The 13,258-nt window shown below is 43.3% G+C and overlaps 1 protein-coding gene across 1 annotated transcript in view; it reads right to left on the reverse strand.

The window, feature by feature from the left end:
* The window catches only part of LOC115167580 (synaptotagmin-7), a 116,708-nt gene extending 103,762 nt beyond the window's left edge, over positions 1-12,946 (reverse strand). The window contains exon 1 of the mRNA XM_029722153.1: positions 12,430-12,946. Within this exon, the coding sequence (XP_029578013.1) occupies positions 12,430-12,463 (34 nt within the window). The 5' untranslated portion in view covers positions 12,464-12,946. The remainder of the gene's footprint in view (positions 1-12,429) is intronic.
* Between the last annotated feature and the right edge of the window lie 312 nt (positions 12,947-13,258).

Below are 13,258 nucleotides of genomic sequence, written 5' to 3' on the forward strand. Positions count from 1 at the left end.
GGAAATAAGTATTTGACCCCTCTGCAAAAAATGACATAGTACTTGGTGGCTAAACCCTTGTTGGCAATCACAGAGGTCAGACGTTTGTTGTAGTTGGCCACCAGGTTTGCACACATCTCAGGAGGGATTTTGTCCCACTCCTCTTTGCAGATTTTCTCCAAGTCATTAAGGTTTCGAGGCTGACGTTTGGCAACTCGAACCTTCAGCTCCCTCCACAGATTTTCTATGGGATTAAGGTCTGGAGACTGGCTAGGCCACTCCAGGACCTTAATGTGCTTCTTCTTGAGCCAGTCCTTTGTTGCCTTGGCCGTGTGTTTTGGGTCATTGTCATGCTAGAATACCCATCCACGACCCATTTTCAATGCCCTTGCTGAGGGAAGAAGGTTCTCACCCAAGATTTGACGGTACATGGCCCTGTCCATCGTCCCTTTGATGCGGTGAAGTTGTCCTGTCCCCTTAGCAGAAAAACTCCCCCAAAGCATAATGTTTCCACCTCCATGTTAGACGGTGGGGATGGTGTTCTTGGGGTCATAGGCAGCATTCCTTCTTCTCCAAACACGGCGAGTTGAGTTGATGCCAAAGAGCTCCATTTTGGTCTCATCTGACCACAACACTTTCACCCAGTTGTCCTCTGAATCATTCAGATGTTCATTGGCAAACTTCAGACGGGCATGTATATGTGCTTTCTTGAGCAGGGGGACCTTGCGGGCGCTGCAGGATTTCAGTCCTTCACGGCGTAGTGTGTTACCAATTGTTTTCTTGGTGACTATGGTCCCAGCTGCGTTGAGATCATTGACAAGATCCTCCCGTGTAGTTCTGGGCTGATTCCTCACCGTTCTCATGATCATTGCAACTCCACGAGGTGAGATCTTGCATGGAGCCCCAGGCCCGAGGGATATTGACAGTTGTTTTGTGTTTCTTCCATTTGCGAATAATCGCACCAAATGTTGTCACCTTCTCACCAAGCTGCTTGGCGATGGTCTTGTTGCCCATTCCAGCCTTGTGTAGGTCTACAATCTTGTCCCTGACATCCTTGGAGAGCTCTTTGGTCTTGGCCATGGTGGAGAGTTTGGAATCTGATTGATTGATTGCTTCTGTGGACAGGTGTATTTTATACAGGTAACAAGCTGAGATTAGGAGCACTCCCTTTAAGAGTGTGCTCCTAATCTCAGCTCGTTACCTGTATAAAAGACACCTGGGAGCCAGAAATCTTTCTGAATGAGAAGGGGTCAAATACTTATTTCCCTCATTAAAATGCAAATCAATTTATAACATTTTTGACATGCGTTTTTCTGGATTTTTTTGTTGTTATTCTGTCTCTCAATGTTCAAATAAACCTACCATTAAAATTATAGTGGGCAAACGTACAAAATCAGCAGGGGATCAAATACTTTTTTCCCTCACTGTATGCATCTACTTGTGAATAATCATGAGACAAAAACACAGGGAGGCAGTGGTGGCAAGGAGAAGAGCAAGCAGGAGAGCCCAAGCTGAGGACAAGAGGGTCACTGGGGGAAGAGAGGAGAGATGGTGACTTGAGTCGTGCACATAAGAGACACCACTGTCTCTAGTGAACCAGAGAGTGTTACGTAACAGTAGGCACACCACCGTCTCTAGTGAACCAGAGAGTGTTATGTAATAGTAGACACACACGTGTGTAAGCATACGCCCATCCTAATGCACCCACTTACACGCACGCACGAACACACACATATACCTCTCTCCTTCCCTCCTGAATCTAAATTCCCTTCAATCCAAGTCAGGCTCCGTATTGGTTAATCAATGTGACGGTTTACTGAGGCTGTGTGGGACAATGTCTGATCCAGGCAAAACACCATTCCATGCCCTCCTTCCCATCCATGCTTTTCTCACTTTCTGTCTCTCTCAAATCATATTGCCCTAGTATCACAAGTCTCACTTTCTGTCTCTCTCAAATCATATTGCCCTAGTATCACAAGTCTCACTTTCTGTCTCTCTCAAATCATATTGCCCTAGTATCACAAGTCTCACTTTCTGTCTCTCTCAAATCATATTGCCCTAGTATCACAAGTCTCACTTTCTGTCTCTCTCAAATCATATTGCCCTAGTATCACAAGTCTCACTTTCTGTCTCTCTCAAATCATATTGCCCTAGTATCACAAGTCTCACTTTCTTGATCTATTTGCCAGTCTGATTTCCCGTCTTTCTGTCTCATCTTTGTCTTTTGTGTAAAAACAAACAGAACCACATCTTATCCAATCCTGCCTTCCAGTCTCTGTACTCCCTGAGTCTGTATGATAGTGAGAGGAACTGATCTCTGTGCCTTCCCCCATTACACACCAGAGTTATACCACCACTGGATAAAAATACATTCATTTCAGATGGCTATTATTGCCAGCACCTGACTAATCGCTGCTTTTTCCTCCCTCCATCTCTCTCTCTCTCCTCTCCCTCTTTTTAGCTCCTCCTCCCTCTCCTCATATAAAACACTGATAAGCCAGATGATTGGAGCTCATTATTTCTCCTTTTAAGAAATGTAATATTAACAAGACATTTGACAATGGATCTGGATACTGGTATTAATAAGCAATTACCTCAGACGTTTACAAACTGCTGGGATGGAAAAAGCTCCTCAGCATGACTGACCAATGTGTGTGCATCCATCTCCCCATTTGTCCCCTCCCTCCCTACTGTCTCCCTCCCTCCCTCCCTCCTTCCCTACTGTCTCCCTCCCTCCATGCCTACTGTCACCCTCCCTCCCTCCATGCCTACTGTCTCCCTCCCTCCCTCCATGCCTACTGTATCCCTCCCTCACCGTCTGTCCTCTGTGTCTGGCCCTGACAGAGTCATGGTGCTACAATCTGTCAGAACATCTCTTATCCACAGAACGGATGATAGAACTAGAGCGATGCCATGGCAAACTCCCAGATCACTAAAGACACAGTAGAGTGAAACCATTTCACTGTCCTCCACTATCAACGATCCAGCCCACATGAGACAAGGCGCACTAGACAGACATTACGGACACCCTGCAGCCAAGCTATCACAGATTCCATTCACACTAGAACACATCAGGTAAAGGTCATAAAAAGGGCATGAAGTGTATCTGCAGTACAGGCGGTTATGTGAGTAGTCCATGTCCAAAAACACACACACTTTGTGAATGTAGCTAGATGTAAGCTGATAATTCATGTATTGTATATATGCATAATGACCACAATGCTTTGAGAGGAGTGGCAGTTTGTTTTCCAGTGAAGAAGTATTACCCCTGATCTAACTTATCTAACATGGGAGACCTGAACACGTTAGATAAACGTCCTGACATCTAACACAATACCTCTGACCTTCTTCCAGAGTTTGGATTATTGCTCTGCTATGACAGAGCCACCATGCAGGAATACTAATAAACTGGATGGATAAAGGTGAAAAACCCTCCATCAATTACATAACATTTTAGATACAGTTGAAGTCGGAAGTTTACATACACTTAGGTTGGAGTCATTAAAACTCATTTTTCAAACACTCCACAAATTTCTTGTAAACAAACTATAGTTTTGGCAAGTCGGTTAGGACATCTACTTTGTGCATGACAAGTAATTTTTAGAAACAAGTGTTTACAGACAGATTATTTCACTTATAATTCACTGTATCACAATTCCAGTGGGTCAGAAGTTTACATACACAAAGTTGACTGTACTTTTAAACAGCTTGGAAAATTCCAGAAAATGAGGTCATGGCGTTAGAAGCTTCTTGTAGGCAAATTGACATAATTTGAGGTGTACCTGTGGATCCATTTCAAGGCCTACCTTCAAACTCAGTGCCTCTTTGCTTGACATCATGGGAAATTCAAAAGAAATCAGCAAGACCTCAGAAAAAAAAATGTAGACCTCCACAAGTCTGGTTCATCCTTGGGAGCAATTTCCAAAAGCCTGAAGGTACCACGTTCATCTGTACAAAGAATAGTATAAACACCATGGGACCATGCAGCCATCATACCACTCAGGAAGGAGACGCATTTTGTCTCCTAGAGATGAACGTATTTTGGTGTGAAAAGTGCAAATCAATCCCAGAGCAACAGTAAAGGACCTTGTGAAGATGCTGGAGGAAACAGGCACAAAAATATCTATATCCACAGTAAAACGAGTCCTATATCGACATAACCTGAAAGGCCGCTCAGCAAGGAAGAAGCCACTGCTCCAAAACCGCCATAAAAAAGCCAGACTACGGTTTGCAAATGCACATGGGGCAAAGATCATACTTTTTAGAGACATTTCCTCTGGTCTGATGAAACAAAAATAGAACTGTTTGGCCTTAATTAATGACAATCGCTATGTTTGGAGGAAAAAGGGGGGGCTTGCAAGCCGAAGAACACCATCCCAAACGTGAAGCACGGGGGTGGCAGCATCATGTTGCGGGGTGCTTTGCTGCAGGCGGGCGGGACTGGTGCACTTCACAAAATAGATGGCATCATGATGAAGTAAAATGATGTGGATATATTGAAGCAACATCTCAAGACATCAGTCAGGAAGTTAAAGCTTGGTCGCAAATGGGTCTTCCAAATGGACAATGACCCAAAGCATACTTCCAAAGTTGTGGCAAAATGGCTTAAGGACAACAAAGTCAAGGTATTGGAGTGGCCATCACAAATCCCTGACCTCAAACCTATAGAAAAAGTGTGGGCAGAACTGAAAAAGCGTGTGCGAGCATGGAGGCCTACAAACCTGACTCAGTTACACGAGCTCTGTCAGGAGGAATGGGCCAAAATTCACCCAACTTATTGTGGGAAGCTTGTGGAAGGCTACACGAAACATTTGGCCCAAGTTAAACAATTAAAGGCAATGCTACCAAATACTAATTGAGTGTAGGTAAACTTCTGACCCACTGGGAATGTGATGAAAGAAATAAAAGCTGAAATAAATCACTCTCTACTATTATTCTGACATTTCACATTCTTAAAATAAAGTGGTGATCCTAACTAGAGGTCGACCGATTATGATTTTTCAACGCCGATACCGATTCCAATTATTGGAGGGCCAGAAACCAGCCGATACCGATTAATCGGCCGTTTTTTTCCCCATTTATTTGTAATAATGACAATTACAACAATACTGAATGAACACTGATTTGAACTTAATATAATACATCAATAAAATCAATTTAGCCTCAAATAAATAATGAAACATGTTCAATTTGGTTTAAATAATGCAAAAACAAAGTGTTGGAGAAGAAAGTAAAAGTGCAATATGTGCCATGTAAGAACGCTAACGTTTAAGTTCCTTGCTCAGAACATGAGAACATATGAAAGCTGGTGGTTCCTTTTAACATGAGTCTTCAATATTCCCAGGTAAGAAGTTTTAGGTTGTAGTTATTATATTATTATAGGAATTATAGGACTATTTCTCTCTATACCATTTGTATTTCATATACCTTTGACTATTGGATGTTCTTATAGGCACTTTAGTATTGCCAGTGTAACAGTATAGCTTCCGTCCCTCTCCTCGCTCCTACATGGGCTCGAACCAGGAACACATCGACAACAGCCACCCTCGAAGCAGCGTTACCCATGCAGAGCAAGGGGAACAACTACTCCAAGTCTCAGAGCGAGTGACGTTTAAAACGCTATTAGCGCGCACCCGGCTAACTATCTAGCCATTTCACATCAGTTATACCAGCCTAATCTTGGTATAACTAATCTTGCTGTTTGAATGAATGCTTACGAGCCTGCTGGTGCCTACCACCGCTCAGTCAGACTGCTCTATAAAATCATAGACTTAATTATAATATAACAAACACACAGAAATACGAGCCTTTGGTCATTAATATGGTCGAATTCGGAAACTATCATATCGAAAACAAAACGTTTTTCCTTTCAGTGAAATACGGAACCGTTCCGTATTTTATCTAACGGGTGGCATTCCTAAGTCTAAATATTCCTGTTACATTGCACAACCTTCAATGTTATGTCATAATTACGTAAAATTCGGGGAAATTAGTTCGCAACGAGCCAGGCGGCCCAAACTGTTGCATATACCCTGACTCTGCGTGCAATGAACGCAAGAGAAGTGACACAATTTCACCTGGTTAATATTGCCTGCTAACCTGGATTTCTTTTAGCTAAATATGCAGGTTTAAAAATATATACTTGTGTATTGATTTTAAGAAAGACATTGATGTTTATGGTTAGGTACACGTTGGAGCAATGACAGTCCTTTTTCGCGAATGCGCACCACATCGATTATATGCAATGCAGGACAGGCTAGATAAACTAGTAATATCATCAACCATGTGTAGTTAACTAGTGATTATGATTGATTGTTTTTTATAAGATAAGTTTAATGCTAGCTAGCAACTTACCTTGGTTTCTTACTGCATTCGCGTAACAGGCAGGCTCCTCGTGGAGTGCAATGTAAAGCAGGTGGTTAGAGCGTTGGACTAGTTAACCGTAAGGTTGCAAGATTGAATCCCCAAGCTGACAAGGTAAAAATCTGTCGTTCTGCCCCTGAACAAGGCAGTTAACCCACTGTTCCTAGGCCGTCATTGAAAATAAGAATGTGTTCTTAACTGACTTGCCTAGTTAAATAAAGGTGTAAAAAAAATATATATATCGGCAAATCGGCGTCCAAAAATACCGATTACTGATTGTTATGAAAACTTGAAATCTGCCCTAATTAATCGGCCATTCCGATTAATCAGTCGACCTCTAATCCTAACTGACCTAAGACAGGGAATTTTTACTAGGATTAAATGTCAGGAATTGTGAAAAACTGAGTTTAAATGTATTTGGCTAAGGTGTATGTAAACTTCCAACTTCAACTGTATACCATAAATATGACATTTATCATAGCATTATTAATGTTATGTTTGGATTTTGGCCGCCAGCAGGCTCAAGATTCTGAAATCACTGAGAAACCTTCTATACTTTTTTCCTTGGCTTTGTGACCTCTATAAATAGTGGTAGGAATTTCATCAGACAATATTTATCACCGTGTTGAGCTTCCACCTAACCCCACTGATCAAAACCTACAACCCCCTAAAACAGATTTTCCAGGGAAAGGCCATTGGTTGTGGCGGTTGAAGAATTCCAGACGACATGTAGTTATTGCTGTTGTCTGATAAGCGAGTTAGGACTCAGATGTGGTCTAATCTTTACCTAGGGCTGAGATTAACCAGAGTCAATAGCTCCAGTGTGTGCCGATGTCAGATCACCTGCCACTGCAGGGATCCCCCACAGCACAGCACAGGCTGCCTGTCAGGGAACCATTCCTGATGGGAAATAGATTCCCTGCTGGGAGATGGATTGGTAGAAACCATTCCAGAGTGGAATTAAGACATGCTGGACATTCTGGATTTCATAGCCTTATAGTCTTCTGTGAAGGCCAACATTTTGGATGTACTGTATGTGATTTACTAATAACAGAGGGACAGACATCTGTATTGGAAAGGATTGCTGTGCAATAAACACACCATCATCTACCTGTCATATTGGCCATCCAGTGTGTGGTGCAATTTGTCAGCATTGTGCTAAATTTAATCAACTTTAAAAAAAGATTATTTGACTGTTCATGATATTCAGGCCTACCTGTGTCATGTTGTTCTTTCCCCCACTTGTTATAGATAGAATCATACGATTAGAAAATATATTATAATACATCTATAGGCAAACATGAATTATGCCAACAACCATCTATGAAACCTGCCAGTAAAACACTTGTCTAATATAGACCTTTTGCCCCCCCCCCCAGAGAAAGGGAAAGGGAGACAGAACATTCCCTGACTATGTGTATTTTCACACATCCACTGCAGTGCCAGTGGCCTTCTGAGGAGAGGAAAAGCTGCCTACACTTATCGCTGTAATAAAATAGTGAGATTCTGCCAAAACTGCTAGGGGCACGAAGTATTTCAAACACCTGACAAAGCTTTTTCACACAATCTGAGTCTTAGTCTGGCTTTTTTATGGCGGTTTTGGAGCAGTGGCTTCCTTGCTGAGCGGCCTTTCAGGTTATGTCGATATAGGACTCGTTTTACTATGGCTATAGATACTTTTGTACCTGTTTCCTCCAGCATCTTCACAAGGTCCTTTTACTGTTGTTCTGGGATTGATTTGCACTTGTCGCACCAAAGTACGTTCATCTCTAGGAGACAGAACGCGTCTCCTTCCTGAGCTGTAAGACAGCTGTGTGGTCCCATGGTGTTTATACTTGCGTACTATTATTTGTACAGATGAACGTGGTACCTTCAGGAATTTGGAAATTGCTCCCAAGGATGAACCAGACTTGTGGAGGTCTACAATTTTTTTTCTGAGGTCTTGGCTGATTTCTTTTGATTTTCCCATGATGTCAAGCAAAGAGGCACCGAGTTTGAAGGTAGGCCTTGAAATACATCCACAGGTACTATCAGAAGCTTCTAAAGCCATGACATCATTTTCTGGAATTTTCCAAGCTGTTTAAAGGCACAGTCAACTTAGTGTATGTAAACTTCTGACCCACTGGAATTGTGATACAGTGAAATAATCTGTCTGTAAACAATTGTTGGAAAAATTACTTGTGTCATGCACAAAGTAGATGTCCTAACCGACTTGCAAAAAACTATTGTTTGTTAACAAGAAATTTGTGGAGTGGTTGAAAAACGAGTTTTAATGACTCCAACCTAAGCGTATGTAAACTTCCGACTTCAACTGTATATACTGTATTCTATAATATGTATTGCATCTTATCCTATGCTGCTCTGTCATTGTTTATCCATATATTTCCATATTCTTATTCCATTCCTTACTTTGATTTGTGTGCAATAGGTATTTGTTTTGGAATTGTTAGATATTACTTGATAGATATTGCTGCACTGTCGGAACCAGAAGCACAAGCATTTCGCTACACTCGCAATAACATCTGCTAACCATGTGTGTGACCAATAACATTTGATTTGATTTGATTTGAAATCACCATTTTTGTCAACAATTTTTCAGTGAGAATCGCTATTGGCTCATTGACTTGTTGCTAGAAGTGGCTAGATTACGTTTTGCCATTGCCGTGACGACGTCTCAGCACCAATTTGCTTTGCTGGAGCACAACTGAGGTCCCTGACATAGCATTTTTGCCCACTCTCCTGCCGCTCACCCCCTCTCCTTGTGCTTCTCCGCCTGTATGTTGCGGTGACTTGTGTTGCACAGACAGCTTCTCCCACTTTAGTTTGCGGCAGAATTTTAGTAGGAAAAGTTGGTACATGCAACGAAACCATAGAAATCCTTGATGTCAAAACTCCCCAAAGGCAGTCTGAAAAGTAGCTGAATTTCACACTAGCCTCTTTACCAATAAAAGTCGCTGGAGAGTTCTGAAAACTTGCTAAATATAGCATCAAAGTGGGGGGGTGGTACTCTTTCCCTGGTCCAGTCAGTGTGCCCCCTCCGTAAAATCCTGCTTACATAGGGCCTCCCGAGTGGCGTAGTGGTCTAAGGCAATGTGCCACTAGAGATCCTGGTTCGAGTCCAGGCTCTGTTGCGGCCAGCCGCGACCAGGAGACCCATGGGGCGGCGCACAATTGGCTCAGCTTCGTCCGGGTTAGGGGAGGGTTTGGCCGGCAGGGATGTCCTTGTCCCATTGCACTCTAGCGACTCCTGTGGCGGGCTGGGCGCAATGCACGCTGACATGGTCACCAGGTGTATGGTGTTTCTTCCAACACATTGGTGCGGCTGGCTTCCAGGTTAAGCGAACAGTTTGGCTTGACTGGTTTGTGTTTTGGAGGACGCACGGCTCTCGTCCTTTTTCCTCTCCTGAGTCCAAGACTGTAACTACCAATTGGATGGATACCACGAAATTGGGGAGAAAAATTGGTAAAAAAAATAATAATCTAAATCCCGCTGACATCCTTTTATAAATAATTATGAATTTAAAAATGAAGTGTAGTAATTAATTTAACATCTGAAACATTTAAAAACAGGACAAATCTGAGGGGGCACATGCCCGTTTGCCCCCTATGGGCATGATGCCTCTGAAAGCTAACATTCTTGTTTCACAGAGCAACTATAATACACTACACGGCCAAAAGTATGGGGACACCCCTTCAAATTAGTGGATTCAGCTATATCAGCCACACCCGTTGCTGACAGGTGTATAAAATCAAGCACACACCATGCAATCTCCATAGACAAACACTGGCAGTAGAATGGCCCATAATAAAGAGCAAGGTGACTTTCAACGTGGCACCGTCATAGGATGACACCTTTCCAACAAGTCAGTTTGTCAAATTTCTGCCATGCCAGAGCTGCCCCGGTCAACTGTATGTGCTGTTATTGTGAAAGTCTAGGAGCAACAACGGCTCAGCCCCGAAGTGGTAGGCCACACAAGCTCACAGAACAGGACCGCCGAGTGCTGAAGCGCGTAGCGCATAAAAATTGTCTGTCCTCGGTTACAACACTCACTACCGAGTTCCAAACTGCCTCTGGAAGCAACGTCAGCACAAGGCTGTTTATCAGGAGCTTCATGAATGGGTTTCCATGGCCGAGCAGCTGCACACAAGTCTAAGATCACCATGCGCAATGCCAAGCTTCGGCTGGAGTGGTGTGAAGCTCTCCACCATTGGACTCTGGAGCAGTGGAAATGCGTTCTCTGAAGTAATGAATCACGCTTCACCATCTGGCACTCCGACGGACAAATCTGGGTTTGGCGGATGCCAGGAGAATGCTACCTGCCCCGATGCATAGTGCCAACTGTAAAGTTTGGTGGAGGAGGTATAATGGTCTGGGACTGTTTTTCATGGTTCGGGCTAGGCAACTTAGTTCCAGTGAAGGGAAATCTTAACGCTACAACATACAATGACATTCTAGACAATTCTGTGCTTCCAACTTTGTGGCAACAGTTTGGGGAAGGACCTTTCCTGTTTCAGAATGAAAATGCCCCCGTCACAAAGCGAGGTCCATACAGAAATGGTTTGTCGAGATCGGTGTGGAAGAACTTGACTGGCCTGCCCAGAGCCCTGATCTCATCCCCATCGAACACCTTTGGGATGAATTGGAACGCAGACTGCGAGCCAGGCCTAATCGCCCAACATCAGTGCCGACCTCACTAATGCTCTTGTGTCTGAATAAAAGCAAGTTCCTACAGCAATGTTCCAACATCTAGTGGAAAGCCTTCCCAGAAGAATGAAGGCTGTTATGGCAGCAAAGGGGGGGGGGGGACCAACTCCATATTAATTCCCATGACTTTGGAATGAGATGTTTGACAAACAGGTGTCCACATACTTTTGGCCATGTAGTGTAGGAACTTTTTGGAAGGCTTGATGAAAATTAGTTGCTTGAAGTAAATAAGCCAGTAATTCTAGAATGGATGATGGAAAATGAACAGATCTCACATTTTCTGTGTTCATGAAAGTTTGCAATTTGCTTTTGCTATATTATGTGGATAGATTTAGGTCATTTTATAGAGTACAGTCTTCAGAAACCCACTTGTTCCAGACACCATCCTCTCTGCAAATGACCCTCAATATAAAGGCCTATTTTGCAAGTGATCTGTCACAAAAGGGATGTTCAAAGGGACACAGTGTTTATAGAACTAGGCCTTCTTATTTATCCAGACTACAGCCAATCATATTTATTGGAACTGGGTGATTTATTGGAAGTGCATTTTTCACTGCCATAATGAGGCCATGAATGAATAAAGCTGTTTTCAGCCATTTCACGTTTCACTGACAGTCTTCACAGAGGATCATTCAGTTCACACATTTCTCTCCCTGAGCAGCAGGTGTTTGCTGTGAATATGTGTAGCCTACTGCTGGCCACCAGGGGAGACACTTGGGGGCGGGAAGAGGGCCACTACTTCTCCATGTCACCTGTCACGCCCCCGATGCACGTGGGATACATTTCTTAAATAGGTGCCGCCTCTCTCTCTCTCCCCCCCCCCCCCCCCCCCTCACACACACACACACAATATGCTCTTCTCTCTCTCTCGCTCAGACAGGGACACAAACACCCGTGGACATGATAGGAGATGAGATGACCTTGTGTGCTTTGCCGCTCAGTTTACCTGACGTAAAAACCGGTGACACTCGGGCATGTAGGCTAACGTTAACAATACTGAGAGAACAACAAGTGCACAAGCATCTTTATCTTGCACCCGATTCTTCATGCTGGCAGCCTAATTGTAGTCATTCCATCTACACAATTGCCTTTGGTGCGGTCTATGAACGATGATGTAGCCGTTGAATGTCATCCAGGCACATGACAAGGAATGTTACGAGTAAACAAAATCATGGGCTATGCATGCTGATAGAGATGACACTAATAAAATCAGCAATAACATGCTGCTTGTGTTGTGGCGATGATTCCCAGCATCATTACTTGAGACCAACAAATCATACTCAAGGGCGTTTTTGAACCAACACAAGAGCCTCAAACAAACTAGCCTAAAAGGGAGACAGACAGTCTGGCATGGAATATATAAATTGAGGTATTTTCCTCACCTTTGCTGTTCCCTTCTTCTCTGTTTAGATGCATGGCTGTTGCTTTTTTCAGTAAAGCTGTATTCTTCTATTTAAATTTTTAAGGAATAGCATTCGTGTTGAAAACTCCAATTCCAATTTTGCTTTTTATTTCTTGCCTTATATTGTCTTGCTACTCAGCGAGTGCGCGTGGACGCGCGCGTATTTGAGCGTCCTCCCAGTATTTCGCTCGAGCAGGTAGGTAATGTTGGTGCCTGAATCCATTTAGTATCTCTCTCGCTCTTCTTTTTTCTCTCTCTCTCTCCAGTTCAGAGGCGCTCAAAAGGGATGGTCGCAATAAGATTGCAGGGAGGAGACAGACGGGCGGGGTGACGTGAAAGCAGTCCGTGCAAAGTACTCGAGTTGGAGTCAAAATCCGTGTTCGGGCTATGGTTCCCGCCAGCTGATGGAACTTTAATGTTGCCTATTTTTTTAAGGGACTTAATCGTCACCAAATTGTACGCTCCTCGTTCGACCAAGTTAGATGTTAGTCTACAGTCACCATTATATCACCATCCTTATCCTCACCTCAATCACTATTATCATTATAATCCCTTCATTTCATAAGCATGTCCTTTGAGAATTCCAGAAACCGTCTCAGATGGCTAATAGATATAGAGGGGGCGAGAGAGGGATTGATTCACCACAAAAAGAGACCTGGAAATGTGTGTGCCTTTGTGGCCTCACAATTAACCAAACTGGAAATGTGCGAATAGGTGTCTGTAGACGTGTAGTCTCAGCCTGGTTTGGTTGGTAGTCTATTGGCGACAGGTTGTCAGTGACTCCCAATTGCATGTGGAAAATTAATTGG

Source organism: Salmo trutta, chromosome 29 (assembly GCF_901001165.1).
Source record: "Salmo trutta chromosome 29, fSalTru1.1, whole genome shotgun sequence".
Taxonomy (NCBI): Eukaryota; Metazoa; Chordata; class Actinopteri; order Salmoniformes; family Salmonidae; genus Salmo; species Salmo trutta.